The sequence below is a fragment of the Neovison vison genome, chromosome 11, assembly GCF_020171115.1.
Source record: "Neovison vison isolate M4711 chromosome 11, ASM_NN_V1, whole genome shotgun sequence".
Lineage (NCBI taxonomy): Eukaryota > Metazoa > Chordata > Mammalia > Carnivora > Mustelidae > Neogale > Neogale vison.
Window position 1 is genome coordinate 107250230 of NC_058101.1, and position 17261 is coordinate 107267490.

General features: G+C 39.5%; 1 protein-coding gene across 2 annotated transcripts in view; it reads left to right on the top strand.

The window, feature by feature from the left end:
• The window catches only part of PPP3CA (protein phosphatase 3 catalytic subunit alpha), a 325304-nt gene extending 311917 nt beyond the window's left edge, over nt 1–13387 (top strand). Inside the window, exons 12-14 of one of the 2 annotated variants that reach the window (XM_044224401.1) lie at nt 4430–4527; nt 7573–7602; nt 10771–13387. In XM_044224401.1, coding sequence (XP_044080336.1) covers nt 4430–4527; nt 7573–7602; nt 10771–10967 — 325 coding nt within the window. In that variant the 3' untranslated portion in view covers nt 10968–13387. The remainder of the gene's footprint in view (nt 1–4429; nt 4528–7572; nt 7603–10770) is intronic. The other variant, XM_044224402.1, reaches the window with a different exon arrangement.
• Nucleotides 13388–17261: the final 3874 nt, after the last annotated feature.

Consider the following 17261-nt stretch of genomic DNA (forward strand, 5'->3'; position numbering starts at 1 on the left):
ATCCACACAGCAGACTTGTAAGGGAAGCACTGTGTCCAAACTCAGTGTGCAGCACTAGTGAGTGTCTGGAACAGTGTGGTCGGTGAATTCTAAGTATTCAAAAGTGTGGAGTCTTAAGACATGAAGGGTGAGTGAGGAATCCAGGGAAAAGTGAAGCTGAAGATGTATTTAAGTCCAGATCCTTAGCCTTGAATAGCATGGTCATAATAAAATATCGAATTTTTGCATGGAGGCAGGGACAGTCATAGGATGTTTTTAATAGAATAAAAGGCATGCTCTAACCCATGTTTAGATATTGTATGTTTGTGGCAGTGTGACGACTGGACAATAAGAGGACTTACTGACGTCAGGGAGGACGTTTTGGAAACAACTGAATTTATCCAAGCAAATTAGGGTATAGGGGGAAACATACAAAGGAAGAGATGAAAAGAATTTGTGAAGCTGGACTTTTTTAAATGTAATGAACAAATGTGAATGGTGGTATCCATCTGTCAGGTATAACGTCCGGCATATCCCTTCCATCGTGATAATTTGCCACATTATAAGGGAATCAGAACACTGTCTTTCAGCAGCTTTGGCAGGGAAGGTGCAGGCATGTTGCCTAAGATCCACCAGTCAAATGGATGCACAGAAAACTTGTGTTTTGAAATGAGCATCATGAGGAGGCAGGAAGCAGGGAAGGTGATTTCTCTCTCAGCTGTGAAACCTGAGAGGACAGCAAAAGAACTACTTTCTCAGAATGTGGACAGCTTTAGCATGAGCTTAGGTGTTGGCTCTGAACAGTGGCGGCACCCGATGGCACAGCATGGATGGACACCCGTGCTCTTCTGGGCTGCAGACTCTGGGTCTGTGAGCAATCTCAGATCCTTTAGTGCATCTCTCTGCTGTCAGAATCAGCCAGAGTAGGTTCTGTCGTTTGCTCCAAGAATTCCGACTTATGCAAGGGGTGATGAGGGAGAGGAAATGTTCTAAGATATTCCATAGCGATTCTAGCCTCTGCAGTGGGTTGGGTGATAGTGCTGTTATCTAAGGAAGAAGAAGTATTTCTCCATTTAAATACCTAACAGGTATTTTGGGGGAGGATTATGATAAATTGATTTGGGCATATTTTTCCTCTGGGATGCCGGTGGAATATTCATTCAGAGACGGACAGGAATTCTACCCTGGAGCTTTAGAAAGAGACGAGGGTAGGAAATGTCATGAGAGGGGACAGAGGGGACACAAGACTAAAGTAGCCCAAGTGGATGGTCTCGCTATGAAAGAGAGTAGACATAGGAGAAAAGGAAAAGAATCCTCCAGAACAGTGCTTTGTAGTAGAAATATGATGTGAGCAACACCTGTAGGTTGACATTTTCTAGAAGTCACAGTAAAGGAGTAGAAAGAAATGGGTGAAATTAATTAAGACTGTCTTTTATTTAACACATGTGTTGAGAATTTTATCCCTTCAATGTGTAGTCAGTATAAAGCTTCTGAAGGAGATGTCTTACATTCTTATTTTCATATTAAGTGTATGAAACCTGGTGAGCATTTCATACCGACAGCACATCTCAAGTCAGGTTTCAAGTGGATAAGAGCCACACGTGGCTGGAAGCTTCCATTTTAGAAAGCACAGGTGTGGAGCCAGAGGAAAAAGATCATCCAAGGGACTGGGAAAGGGGAGGCCAGAGGAGGAGAACTAGTGAAGAAAGTGATTGAGACCTCTGCAAAGAGTCTTTCCAGAAGTGGGCGTGGTCATCAGTGAGCCATAGAGCCAAGGTGTGTGAGGGAGGACTCAGTGGATGTGGTTGGAATTGAGGAATGGGGAAGCTGCCAGAAACTATGAGGCTTGCGTTTTGTGTGCAGCAGGAGCAACAATCAGAATATAGGGAGATGAGGAATATCGTTGAGTGCAAAAGGGAAAAGAAGGGAGGAAGCCTGATTTCGAATATGAATGCAAAAAAGAAAATATGTTCCTTTCTTTAGAGGGACTCCCAATTCCAAATCCACATATTAGCACTTAAGATGATTTCTTCTTGGGGCGCCTGGGTGGCTCAGTGGGTTAAAACCTCTGCCTTCGGCTCAGGTCATGATCCCAGGGTCCTGGGATCGAGCCCTACATCAGGCTCCCTGCTCAGTGGGGAGCCTGCTTCCTCCTCTCTCTCTCTGCCTGCCTCTCTCTGCCTACTTGTGATCTCTGTCAAATAAATGAATAAAATCTTTAAAAAAAAATGATTTCTTCTTTGTGTGACCTCTACTAGTTTGACAGCAGAAGCCTGGAAAGTTTACAGTACTGTATGAGGGCAAGCAATGATAATGACCATCTCAAACCTAACATTTTTAAGACAACTATAGTAAAGGATATAGAAGTCTCAAAGGTGGATAACATCGCCATTCTATTTTCCTTTTACTCATTCTTTTAGTAAATGTGTTTCGAATGTGGACTATATACCAGGTGCTTTCCTTCTGGATACTTGAAACAACAACAACAGAATAAATAAACTGTATAGTGTTTCAGGGGTAATAAGTGCTTTAGGTAAAAATAAAATCAGCAAGGGGAGATGGGCAGTATATAAACAGCCTCATAAAGGAAGTCCTCACTTAGAGAGCTATCCTTGAGCAGAAATTCGAAGGCAGAGAGGTAGTGAGCCATGCAGATACTGGAGGGAGAGTGTGCCAAAGAAGGGTAGAGCCGTGAGGTGAGGTCTGCCAGATGTGTTGGAGAAACACTAAGGGGAGTGCACGCTGATAGGAAATAGAGTATGACAGACGGGTGAGGTTAGGAGAGGGTGGGTTGGGAGTTAGTTTTCAAAGGCTGTGCTCAAACCTAAAGATTTTGCTTTTCACCCTTAATGAGAGGAGAAGCCTTTGGAGAGCTTTGTATAGGGAAGTGGTAGGATCTGCATATGTATTAAAAGGCCCAGCCTGTTTGGTACACTGAGAATAGACAGGGATGGAGGCAGAGAGTGTGATGAGAATGGAGCAGGAAGACCAGTACAGAAACTGCTGGAAAAATCCAGGCAAGAGATGCTGGTGGGAAGCAAAAGAAGTCAGCTGCTAAAAGCTATGCATTGTATGATTCTGCCTCCATGAAACATCTAGAAGAAGCAAATGTACAGAAAGTAGATTAGTGGTTATATAAGGGTGAAAGAAATGGAGAGCCACTCTAATGGACACAGATTTTCTTTGGGGGGCACTGAAAATACTTTAAAATTGATTAAGGTGATTCTTTCACAATTTTGTGAGTACACTAAAAAAAAAACTGATTAAATCACATACTTTAAATGGATTAATTATATGGGATGTTGCTTCTACTCCACAAAACTGTTTTAAAAAGGGAAGTGGTAGGATTGTGAGAGTGGCAAGATGCTGGAAATACTTTGATGATAGAGCCCTCAAGGTTTGCCAGCTGAGTGGAGGAGGTGGAGAGAGAGAGAGGACGGGAGTGAAGGGGGAATTCCTGAGGCTGAACGAAAAGATGAAGTTGAAGAAAGTTTGTGGAAGTAGCTGGTTTTGGAGGATGGTTTAAGAATTCTGTTTGGGTCGTGTTAGATAGCTTCATAAAAACGTGGCTTTGGTAGTTCTACATACAGTAGATGTTATATATCTATATGTTTATATTATAAACACTTTCTGATTACGTAGAATTACAGTGTTAGCTACATGGAAAGAGATGAGAGTATTCCTATTTCATGGTTATTTAATCATGATGATTTATTAATAAATCAAAGTGATTAATAGTTCTGTGACTAATAAATAGCATTGAAATGATGATGTGCAGAAGATGTAAGACAATCATCACAATGAGTAATACAATAAAGTTCTATTAGCACATCAGTCGGGGGAAACACTGCTGAAAAGGTGGGAAATGTTCCCAGTGGCTTTCCTGGCTGGATGTCATTATTTGTCTACTTACCATGTGATGTCAATTACTTAATAGCGCCTTGAATGTAATTTCTAGTTCCGTAATCTATAAACCAGAGAGGTTTTGGGGTGTTTTGTTTTGTTTTGTTTTGAATCTCTCATATATACTCTTTGGTTTTCTCTCCCGAGGGAAGTAAGTTCCACTCATTTCTGCTGAGCCTTGGCTGGAAAACTCACATCAGCACTCTCCAGGGCTCATTTGCAACATATTTATGGGTGTCACGGTGGCTGTCCAGCAAACACCGCAGGGCAGTGCCTGCTTACAGAAAGTGAATTGTTTTCTGTATCTTCGGGACTCGGAAGAGGCTGAGCCCGCGCCAGTGTGTGAGCGTAAACTAGCGCGGCAGCTGTCCACTGGCGTGGCGTGACTTCAGTAGGGATGTATGAGAACGCAGTATGTTTGAAACGAAGTAAAATCCAAGGGTCTGGGTGGAGGGAAATGGGAGTTCTACTATGCATTTTCCCCCTTTCTTTTGAAAGAAAATCAAAGTGAATGTCCGCTCCCCCTCCCCGCCTTGTGCCTTTGCAGAGAAGAGAGCGAGAGCGTGCTGACGCTGAAAGGCTTGACCCCCACGGGCATGCTCCCCAGCGGAGTGCTTTCTGGAGGGAAGCAGACCCTGCAAAGCGGTAAGCAGGCCCAGCGGTGCGGGCGTGTGGGGGACAGCTCAGGCCGCGGGGTCGTCACAGCCCCGAATTACTCACCCCTGTCAGCGCGGCCTCGGTCTTCAGACCTTCTCGGCGCGAAGAAGGGCTGAAACCCCACAGCAGTCGGACCAGTCCTGTCCGACAGAACAGCTCCCTCGTCGTCCCTGCACCGCGGTCTTCGCCCATCCCCCGCCCACCCCGCCACCCGCCACCCGCCACCCGCCACGGACACACAGCAGTCACCACACCCGCTGGCTGGGGACAACCCACTTAGGTTGGCCACACGCAGGACGGCTTTGACAGCTTAGAGCCATTCCACTGCTAAAAATAGCTTTTTATCAATTACGTTTCTGCTAAATGTTCTGGCTATTTGACTGAAAAAATAAACACACCGGTAGATACACATCCGGAGGCCTAGATTATAGTGGAGAATGGAAGGACCTCAAAAGGGTGACTTCGTTATCTCCTTGAATAGAAGTTGGGAGTCATATGTGTCTTTGATTTCTCCATCCAAGACAGAGGAGACTGAGAAGAATGACATTTTATTTTTGAAAAAGAATGAAAACTTTTAAGATAGCGATAAAGATGATTTTTTTTTTTTTTTTTTTTTTTTTGGCCAGTTAAAATGTGTAGCTTTCTGGACGAGTGCTGTCTAGAGAACTTTTTGTGATGATGGAAATTTCTGTGTTGGTCCAGAGGCCACTGGCTATGGAGCACTTGAAATACAGCTCCTACAACGGAGACACCAAAACGGGATTTTTTTATTTTAGCTAATTTGTATTAATTTGCTTTAAATAGCCACATGTGACTAATGGCTACCACACCAGACAAAACAGCACTGCATACTCTTTTACGTTTGTGAATTTTGTCTTGCTGTTTTAGCTATCATTATGTACTATCATTATAATTAGAGTCCATTTTAATAATACATAATGAAAATTTGCTATTAAATTATACTTTACGTGAATGAGTAAAAATCAATAAAACAAAAATCCACTATAACATTTTAAAAACTAATCTCAGCCTCTTGCTTATTTTCCCTTACCTTTCCCTGAATCTTTTTTTGTGGGGTTTTTTTTTCCTATCTCTATCCTTCAATCTAAAAGATTCACGTATTCCTATAGTTACATGATTTAGACTCACCTCTTCTACGTAGAGAATCGTACTCAGCGTCACGATAATTTTCTTTATTTTCATGTGAGTTTATTCCAAAATCAGTGTCTCTGGTTTCCAGAAAAAGACACAAATTTGTAAATGAAGATAGGAAAAGGCATAGAAGTAAATTTACCCTTGAATTTGTAACTAAAAATTATCCTAGTAACTTTAAAAAAACAAAAATTTCTCCCACCAAAATAAACATGTTCTCTAAAAAAATTAGCATAAATGGATCATTTGCACAAAATACACAACTATCTAAATGAAATATGCATAGTTTCTGATAAGCACATTTTAAGACACAGCAGGTGTATTATCAGAGACTATGGGCCACATCTGCTTTGGAAGAAGACATTTAATAATGGGCAGTGCATACTTCTGATACGTGGGTGCTGGTGTGGTTCCAGATTTTTGGTTTACTTTTGAATTTAAGTTATTTAAGTTCTTAAAACTCTTTGTTTTGTTACTAGATTTTCACCTGTATTTTAACTTAGTTTATTCAGTTTCCTTTTCTGTTACTTTATGTTGAATCCATTGGTTTGTGTTTTTCTGTGTTGAACTCTCACACGTGCAAACACATCCACATATAACAGACATTAGAGCTAGAACCTCGTTAGTCCTGAGAACTTGAAAACCCCATATATATTTTAAACCACATCCATTGAAACAATTTCAAAATCTACTGTCTGGATTTCAAATTATCAAAAAGAAGAAACTGCTTAAAGCTTTACTGTTTAGCTTTTCCCCATAGTGGTAAATATTTTACATTTTTATCAGAAGGCATTTAGAATGCAATGTAAGGAAATTATAGTGTACGTTTGGCAGTTGCTCTAGTTTTAAAACCTTAAATTTTAAGAAATATGCAAATTCAAGGGAAGGGGTAGAATTTTAATATTAAACATTTTGGAGTTACCAAGAAGTTTTACATTTTAGCCCTTAATTAGGGAGATGGCAGCTGGCCTTAATAACATGGAAAGACTCATACACATGTATTGGTGAGAATATAGACCCTAACCTTATTATAAAAATTGCTGAGAAAGCAGTGGGCTTTTAAAGTGTTGCCTCGGAAATATGCTGAGGTTTCAGTATTTGGACTGTCTCTTCTTTAAAATGATGATAGAATTATTACTGCACCTGACATGTTACCACTTGATGGTAGCATTTCAAGAATTCCCTTTCCATGGATGGTATTCCAGTAAAGAAAACTGACTTTAAATTGGGTTGCCTGGCAGAGGAAGTCCAGACTGTGCATACCATTGCCCACCTTTTCTCCCTCTCTCTCACCACTCCAGACAAGCTCTGTGTTTGTCTTTAAAGGACTAGCAACTCAGACACATTGATTTTATTCTTCCTCCAGATTCGCACACACATACACACACTCCACTTTTTCACTGTGCTAGGAATCGCGCCATTTAATGTTAAATAGTGTGAATTATCCCACTGATATTATGACACTCCTTCGAGGTCTGCCATTTTGAATGGCATTTTCAAATCTTAAGTCGCCAAGCATAGAAGTGGATTTTGTATACTTTCTGTGTCCGACTAAGATTAACCTAGTCTCTTACTGATTCAATCTAAATAAAAGAAAAATGTCTTGTTTTCCAAAAGGGTTGACCGTTGTCATTTATTTCATGAACAAAAACCAGTTCACTCAGATAGGTGTATCCAGCTCATAAAATAAACTTCTCATTTTTGTTGTGTTTTTTTTTTCCTTTCTTTTTACCATTTCTGTTTTGTTGTCTGTACCAGAATCCAGCACTTACAGGAACATTAATTCTCTGAGCTCCCTTGATCGTCACTGATTTGTTCTTAGAGTTAAAAATCCTCTGCTCATTTTTCTCATTCATTTTGCACCCCCTTTCTTCTCTTCAGCTACTGTTGAGGCTATTGAGGCTGATGAAGGTAAATTGGCCAGTCCCCTTTCTGTTGTACCTGCAACAGATAAGGGCTCTGCTGGGTGTATTCATTTTTTTATTTTTTTATTTTTTATTTTTTTGCTGTAGCTTGTACAGAGTGTGTGGGTGTTGGGCTAACAGTTGTGGCTCAGTATTAACCAAAATGTTCTTGCTTTAAAGGGGAAAATGTCCTTTTATGGTTTGTTTGTTTGTTTTTATTTTCCCTTAAAGCTATGTTTGACTTTGTATACAACGAACCTAGTATAGTCACAGAAAACCAAAGGATTATATATCTTGAAATCTTGAACGATGTGGGGTGGGGGTTATGGCAGCTGTTTTGACGAATATCGCATAAAATAATATTCTTTGAGCTGAACCATGTCCCTCCCTCAAATCATTTTCAGTCAGCACTGAAGAGAAGAGAAGAAAAATAGCTTTATTAAATCTAGTCTTCAGAAGTTTCTAGCCAAAAATAAGTGTTCGTTTGAATAGTGCTTTGTTGTAGTTCAACATTGATTTATGTCTCTGAAAAATATTCCAGTGTGAGACAGCTGTGTATGAGGTAAACAGTTCTGCTAGTCTTACAAATTTTAACCTATTGGTATTTGTAGGACAGTTAGCACCATTAAGATATTATAAAGAGTTCAAAAATCCCCAGTGGCTGTGGCAGTGGCCGTGACAAGAACAGTGACTATCCAGTCGTCACTCAACTGATGGTTCACTGAGTGTCAGTTTGGTGCCAGGCAAACTGACTTAGCCTGTGCTAAGGCGCAGGACAGAAAATCAAGAACTGTACCTCCCCCACTGTGGCCTAGCATGGCGATAGGACAACATCATTGGTCCTCTAGAAATGACTTTCAGATCAAGTGCTTGAACAATATAGTCAAGAGAGGACTGCCTATCAAAATAGTTTTTAATATTATCCATACCACACCCTCTGGAAATTTTAAAAAGAATAATTTGAAGTTCCCCTTTAAAACAAAATTCTTCAGTTGTATTTTGTTCTTGCAAGATCACTTTTTTTTAATTTTTTCCCAAAATTGTGTGCATATGGTCCTTCAATACGATGTAAAAAGTGCCACTTTAGACTGTCGAATTTGCATATGATTTGGTTCTGGTAGGGGAAATGATAGCACTGTAAGAGAAAATACAACTGCTTCCTAAATAGCAGTGAATAAACTGCTATTTATGTGGGAATTCTCTATTCCTCTTGGCAAATTCTAATCTGCAGTGTGCATTCTTGTTGATAGTTTGGCTGTTTTCTGTGGTTTCTGTGACTCTGTGTTGTGTTCAGTATACTACCAATGTAAATTGCTAATACCCATTGTCTGACCAGCAACTACAGCAGAGCACATTCTTCCAGACCAGGGTTAGAGATTTGATTAGAGATGGAGCCCCATTCGGGACATATCCATTGTTCCAGCTAGACTTTGAATTTCTGCACTCTCACCCTATTGGCTTTTAAAACCCTGAGATGCCTCTTTTACCATTTAAATAATAAAACCGCTTCACAAATTATCATGTTGGCAAACTTCTGTATTTATTCGTTATGATGAAGTGATATTCACAGTGGCTTAGAAAAAGAGTAGAATACCACTTTGTGCCATTATTTTGTCCCTCAAAATAACTGAGTGTTCAGGGTGGTTGCTCATTAGACAGCTCTGTTATTTTGCAATTTATTACCAAATTAGAGAAGAATTAAGAAGCTTTGCTTTGGGCCTTGGTCTTTCCTCATTTCCCCCATCTTCTTCCTCTCACAGTTGACTAATCACCATTTTGCTAACCTTTAAAATGCGGAAGGGTAACAAACTATTTCTCATCCTTTCATAAGTTTGGAAGCAATGGTGTAGCTCTTTAAAGAATTTCATCCATGGTAGTGAAAGGCACTACACATTTGTGTAGGACTGGCTGGCAAAGTTTCAGCTTGAAACTGCTTTCCTTTCCCCTCCCCCACAAATAAGGTGGGGAGGGTAAAGTTACTGCAAAAGTGTCCCCGATCAGCCAAGGAGATGTAGCCCAATTCAGCTCTGGTGATTGGTCCTTCAGTATCTGGCTTGCACATCACAGGAAGTAAAGCAGACTGATGTCATCGGTTCCCTATATGTATCTTGTTTTCAGCTCACTGGTTGGTGCGCCCACTGAAGAAGTCATTAAGCTTCTTGCACAAATGTCTGATCTATTTCTGCAGCATACTAAGGGTTAATGAAAAAAATCAAATATCCATATGTCCCCTTGAGAATGCCATGTTTTCACTGAATAGGGCCCAAACCAATCCTGTAATTTTTGCTGAAAGTTGTGAAAGGCATTTTCTCCTTATTCATAGAGCATCACTTACATCTGCCTAATCTAGTAGGAAAGGGTTTTGCTTTGATTTAGGCAGTAATGGATACCAGATGAACATCAGTTTGACCTGTTTTCCACTGAAGGGTGGACAACGTTTTTCTACTTAGTGATCTGATCTGGATTTTTCTGAGTTTCTCTTACCTTGTCACCCACTCCACATGCTTCCAAAGTTGAGTTAGAGGAACGGGAGTTTGTAATTTCTCTTTTTTCTTCATGTAGCCATTGAGTTATTTGCCAAGAAAGCCTTTCTGGGATTCTGAGATGGCATGGAAATGCCCCTAAACTTAATTCCTTTTAGAGCTCCTTTTAGCTTCTTCTCTAAAGTTCTCTACTAGACTTCTAGGCATAGCTTGCCTGACTCTACTGAATTTGCCATTACTAGTACAGTAGAAGAGCCAAAGGAAGCCTATGTTATGGTCTGTCTAGGTTAGGGCGTCTGATGCAGTAACCATGCTAATGATGTGGCTAGTTGATGCTAAGTCCGGATACCTGTCCCTGGTAGCAACTTTCCTCTTGACATATCCACTTCGGATTTCATTAATATAAACTCTTACGAAGAACCAGAGCAATGTTTACATCTTACTAACTTGAAGAGGACATTTTGGTTGGCAAGAGACATTGGCTGTTTTCAAACTTTTTGGTTATCTTCGGGTATGGTAAGGAGTCTGTTGTGTTGTGTTCAGGTCCCGTCATTCTGTTCTCTACTAAAGGATTCCCTCACTCACTGCGAAATCTCTAACCTCACCTGATGCAACAGCTGTGCCCTTTGTTTTCCTCTGGCTAACCTAATTTTTCTTTCTTTTTTTTTTTTTTTTAATGATTTTCTGTCTAGCTATCAAAGGATTTTCACCACAACATAAGATCACTAGCTTCGAGGAGGCCAAGGGCTTAGACCGAATTAATGAGAGGATGCCACCTCGCAGAGATGCCATGCCCTCTGACGCCAACCTTAACTCCATCAACAAGGCTCTCGCCTCAGAGACTAACGGCACGGACAGCAATGGCAGTAATAGCAGCAATATCCAGTGACCACTTCCTGTTCACTTTTTTTTTTTTTTTTTGAGCTGCAGGGCATGATGGGGATTGCTGCATATCAGCAGTTGGATGTTCTTGCCTCTGATGGTAGCTTATCTGCTCTGGGGGCCAGGAATTGGATTCAGTTTACACTATCATTAAAAAAGAGGGATAGAGATAATAAACTATATTTTGGTGGGGGTGGTGATTAAACACCTCTTTTGGGTATGCCTTTTAAAAATGCTTATAGAAAAATAAATTAGAAAGAAAGCTAATGCTAGTATATACTGCAATGTTAGGGGAATGAACATGTTTTCCTACTGCATTGGGGACTTCTAGGTAGGTTAATGAAAGGTCTTTTATTATGTTACTGGACACGAAAACTTTGTCTAATTTCTTACTCTATTGTACGTTTACAGTCGCAGCACTAAAAATGGATGACATCAAACATTTTTAACAAAATGATGTACAAACTAAATAAGGACTATTTATTGATAATGTTTTGCTACTCTTGTCAGACAATGGCTATAAAATGAATTAGGCAGTCTTAAAAAAAAAAAAAAACAGAAAAAGAAAAAAAAAGAATGTTGCAAATTTGTTAAAATGCCAAAAAGGACAGTTTAATTTTGTACAGATTATGCTTACCTCAGGTTTCTTTAGTGTGCTTGAATGCCCTTCTTTCCATATAACACTTATCTTATTAATTTAGCAATGAGTATCTTTTCTTTTCTTTAAGTTTTAAAAAAACTGGAATAATTACATCTATCTTTTTTTGCTGTTTATATTTAGGGTTTTTTTTGTTGATAAATCAAGTCTTGGTTGTGGCTTGCTGAATTAAATATTTATGAGTGGTGCATTTTTAAGTATAGTGAACAAGACACCATATTAAGTACAGTGATAAAGCATCTATATTCTGTAAAAAAAAAAATCTGCCTATGCATGTTTTTTAAGAAAAAAAAAATGGCTGTATCGGCCTGTATGAGACTGTAACGCGCTTAGTGGTCTGACATATACTGGAAATGTATGTATACTGGCGTACTTTATATTCTCTAAAATGCTTAATGCCTTTGAAATTTTGTAATCAAAAAAGCTTTGAAAAAATCTAAAGGGGAGAGTATTCTTAAAAGTTTTTAACATAAGCTTGTCAGTGCACATATAGACGGTTAGCATGTTTAGCAAACCTTGTGAAATTTAAATAAGTTTGTAGTTACATGTGAAACTCTAAATGCATGGTAACTGTTAATGTCATAACGGTTTAGTTATTTTGTTCTGTTCTGTCATGTGCCACAAAATATGTACTTTTTTCACTTTTTTCCCTTTGTATATCAGTTACGGGTTACAACTGGTTCATTCTGAAACAACAACAAAAGTCCATTCATATTTTTTAACAATTGTATAAGTGCCCAAGTAATTCACTACAGCCTAAAGCCTTGCCTTTGTAATTTGACTTCTGAAATGTTGGCAATCAAAGCATGCACTTGTAACAATGACAAAGAAAAAGCATTTTATATTACTACTCAATAAAATGTGCATGAACTTAAAGAACTCTCATCCTTTCACTGAGTCTGCTGAAGGGATTTCTGTGCACAACCACCATGCTGTCTTCGAGGTGCTGGGCCCACCACCGCACATCACAGATTTACTTATTTAACAGGCTTCCTTCCCCGAGGGCCTGGTGATCTGAGGTGTGGTGCCTACTTCCGCTGGAAGAATCTTGGTGGCTTTGTGTCTCAGATCAGCAAGAGAAATATATTTAAAGAGCAAATGCCATCTTCTGGCTCCCTCAAATGTGGGAGTCAGTTAAGAAACCAGAGCATTCCTTTTTATTGAAAAAAAAAATTTATCAGGTTGTTTCAGTTGTATTAGATGCCCTATCTGCTCAAGCAAAAAGAACTAAGCTACTAAGTGCATTTTCATCACGAAAGAGAGTTGCGTTTGTACTGATATGAAATTTGTATATGGCGCTCCGGCTCCTATCTAATCACCTAAAGATTTAAGATACACCAAATTGCAGTTTGTTTCTAACATTGTTCATTTTCAGTGCACTTTGTTTTATGTAATAAAGTATGCCTGTTATATCAAATAATAAGAATATGGCAATTAGTGATATAGTGTACCAAAACAAAGATGTTCTAGATATATTCCGTGGCAAAGACTATCCCCAATTTATTTTCATGAATACAAACATTTTCCCCCCCATGGATATTTTTCCACCCCTAAAAAAATGATGTCCAAGGAAAATATTTAGATGCAACTTATTAGAATGATGTGGAAGAAATGGTAATTCTTGATACCAAGGTGTTTCTTTTCATTCTTATAACTGCGGAGAAAATATCCTGACCAAAAAATTTTCATTTTGGGGGATTCCTTTCTTTTACAAATTGTGCTGAGGCAACTGTGGCTTAGAAATAAACATTTGACATTAAAATAAGCAATTGATGTGAGTATGGTTTGGTCTGTCCGGTCAGTAGTTAGGAAAGTAATACTGTATGTTTTTGCATGATTATTCAATCTATCAAGGAAACCAACGAAGAGCTGGAGTTTTTCTCCAGAAGGGATAATGCTAACCAGGTCACCAGTTACTAGAGCTTTCTCCTTCACTTTTAAAGAACCTGTTGAATTCTTGAATTATTTATGCCAGTGAACCTTTGGCTGTACACACAAACACCCACATGCCTGCGTGTGCATGCACACACACACACACACACACTGACACACAGAAACAGCCTTCTGTCCCCTCCTTCACCCACCCTTAAAGTGATTTATCTCCTGAGAGGTCAGAGTCCATGCTGAGTGGTCATCTAGCTTTTTAAGAAATCAGAGCTAGATTTGATCAACCCTCAGTTAGCAATAGTATCTTTCTTATCCAAAGTACCCTCTGCTTCTACTCTAAAAATATTTTTGAAGAAAAGAAAGAAAATCTTCAGACACTAAACTTGTATGATGAGGGGAGCAAAGTAGGTGGTAGGGGACATCTCTGCGCATCGACAATGGCATGCCTTAGCCTAGAGCATCAAAGTGGAAGCATCTTGTCATGTCAGGCCAGAACACATCATGGTGGTGCTAAAGCCCCCCAGAGTGCTCTTTTCCTGAAACATTTTTTTCCTCCTATCCCACCACATTCATGTGAAGTATTAACTTAAAAGTAGACATCCATCTTTCTGCCTGAAAACCAGGGCCCCAACATGAAGTCAGCATCACAGGTGGAACTGTGGGAGCAGCCTTCCTAAAATGTCTGACACTTCCTTGACTACTTCATGTCCCAGTTACTGGATCCCTCTTGTCACATTCAGTTAAGAAGCAGGGACCTTTCAGTTTGCCCTGGTTGAGTGCCTGTGTTGTTCAAGACTGGAAAGCCCTTGAGTTGGACAAATCTGAGGTCCCTTTACCTTGGTATGTGGCTTTCCACTTAATCCATTCAACAAACTTTGAGCCTCTGCTATGTTCTCTCGCTCTTCTAGGTTCTTATTTTACACACACACACACACACACAAAAGGCGGCAATCATAACAACATAAAGGTTTTCGCTATGATGTTAAATGTTTACGTAGTGAGTTAATGTCTGGCTTAACATTGCTTTTTCATGCCATTTGTACTCTGTTTCATGGATATTCCTTTTCAGTATATTTTATGGTAATGTTAACCAGAAAAGCCCCATCAGGACCTTTCATGATAAATTCACTTTTTTATAAATGCATATGTAGCAATGGGAGGCAAGACGTTGGGAAAGAAATGTTGGACCTATGAGCACATTTTCAAGAGGCAACATTGACAAATTGTAATGCATGTAGGAGAGTAGAAACCCAGCAGGGAAGGAGAGTTGTTTTAAACAAAGATTGAAGAAACCTAAAAAGTGAACAGAAGTTGACATGGTAGCTATATTATTGAGTTGGTTATTCCAAAAAACCTTGCTTAAATAAGAAAAACGCCAGCTTATTGTAAAGTAGAAGTAGTTAATAAATGACCCTGTTTAACAGAAAGTAAACTAAGGGCGAATGTGGGTGCCCCCACTTCCCTGGAAATGTTAAAGTCTAATCAGAGTTGATTCAGTGCCCTAAGCATCTCCTGAAGGATGCTGCATGGAGGGAGCTATACTAGACATAGCTGAACGGGTTCTCCTCAAAGAAAACATCAAAGTTACCCTTCAACAGTAGGATCCTAAATATCCATTCAATCATTCAGTTTTCTGAAGGTGTAGAACTCTGATTTGCACACTGTTCCTTGGGATCTCATTTGCAGGAATACTGCCATGGGGCTGAGTGTCCTGAATCAACCAAAGCAGCCCTTTTATCTATTTTGCATATTGAGCTTCTATATAAACTGTCAGCTGACAAGTGTATCCCCTAGATTAGCAAAGCTTGAAACTGACTGTTGTAGAAATTAGCTCAGAGCCAAGTCCCCTTAAACTCCAGCCCTAAGTCATTCTTGTCAAGTTATATTTTGAAGTCATTCTATACCAGTGCTGACGATATCTGGGTTTCTTCCCAATACCACCTTCTTGTCTACAAGACTGAGTCCAACCTCTTCAAGGTGGTGTGTAAGGCTGTTCACGATCCACCTCTCGCCAGCCTCATGTACCCTCACTTTCCCCAACTTGACCCTGGGCTTCAGTCGTGTAAGACATTTCACAGTGCTCAGAAAACACCAGGTTTCTTTAAGTTCCTGAGTCTTTATGCATATATCTTCTATGTCAAATTACCTCACATTTATAGAGGTCAAATTTGCCTTAAATATTCAGGCAAGGCATTCCCCCTCTCTAAATACACAGTATCCTGCACTATCTCTATTTTAGCACTTACCACACCATGTAAAATTGTTTATTGTCTTTGTCTCTTCGTGAGAATTGTTGCATATATATATATATATATATATATATATATATATATTTTTTTTTAATCAGCATTTGAGAGTGCCTGGCATAATATTCTTTGGGAAAGGGGCAGGTTGGAAAAGAGAAGAAAAATGTTTTCCAGCGTGATCTCACAAAATGGGTTATCCCAGAATCAAGTGTCAAATCTTTATTGAAGAATAGCTGAAACTCTTGTCCTAGTTTGGTATGTTCCACTCATTCTCAGTAAGTATCTTCTGGAGACTGAAGGTCTGGAGTGAAGTCTGTATTTCAATAAGTATCAAAATTTTTATGATCAAAAAGGTTTAAGAAGCCATGTCCTAGTTTATTTCTAGAGCAAATTTAAAATCCGGTCCTATATTTCCAATTCAATGGAATTCGATGGATGATCCTGCATGGACATTTTACTGCTTACCATTGTTGCTACACAGAATTGTTCCTAATGAATTTGATTTTCATTTATAGTTGCTTAATAAATAGGAATTTAAATGAAAATGTGGGAATTATTTAGTTATTTATGTAAACCTTAATATTTACTACTATCATTAACTGTTACTACTAGCATTAACTATTACTCCTACCACTATGGGAGAAGATAGTGGATAGTGGCCTTTTTAAATCTATAATACTTCAATCAGGAGATTAGGGTGGTAAAGTATCTGGATGCTTCTCCTAGAAGAATCAACCAAAAAAGCCTCATGTGTCTTGAAGAGAATGAAATGCTTTCATATTGAAAAGACTGGTTTGGTTTTTTTTGGTTGTTTGTTTTGTTTTGTTTTGCTTTTTGGCACTATCCCTCCCACTATAACAACCATCTTACCAAAATTTGTTTAAAAAATATTTCCTGGGGGCGCCTGGGTGGCTCAGTTGGTTAAGCTGCTGACTTCGGCTCAGGTCATGATCCCAGCGTCCTGGGATCGAGTCCCACATCGGGCTCCTTGCTCGGCAGGGAGCCTGCTTCTCCCTCTGCCTCTGCCTGCCTCTCTGTCTGCCTGTGCTCACTCTGATAAATAAATAAATAAAATCTTTAAAAATAGATATATATATTTCCTGAGTGTGTATTCAACAGTTTACCTTCAAGAATCTCATAATGTACTTGAGATTCTACCACAAAAGGGACACTTCTTCAGGTTCAACAGCACTTTTTCCAAAAGTCCATTATTAAGAAATTCAGATTGGAGAAGGGAAACCACAACCATTGTCAGTTGCTAACATCTTCGTGAGAATTAACTTAATCACAGCTCTGCCAGGGCTGGTCAAAGGCTCATAAGGATAGATGTGTTTGTAGAGAAGGGAAGGGCTCCGCTGGCCACAGCTGGAGCCTGGGGTAGTGCTGGCAGCAAGCAGGTAGGAGCTCCAGCCCTCTGAGAGGATGACCGCCCGTTGATCAATGGGTGTATTCATCATGTCTCTCTGCTGCGTGCATGCCAGCAGAGAGGCGAACAGTGAAATCCAACACA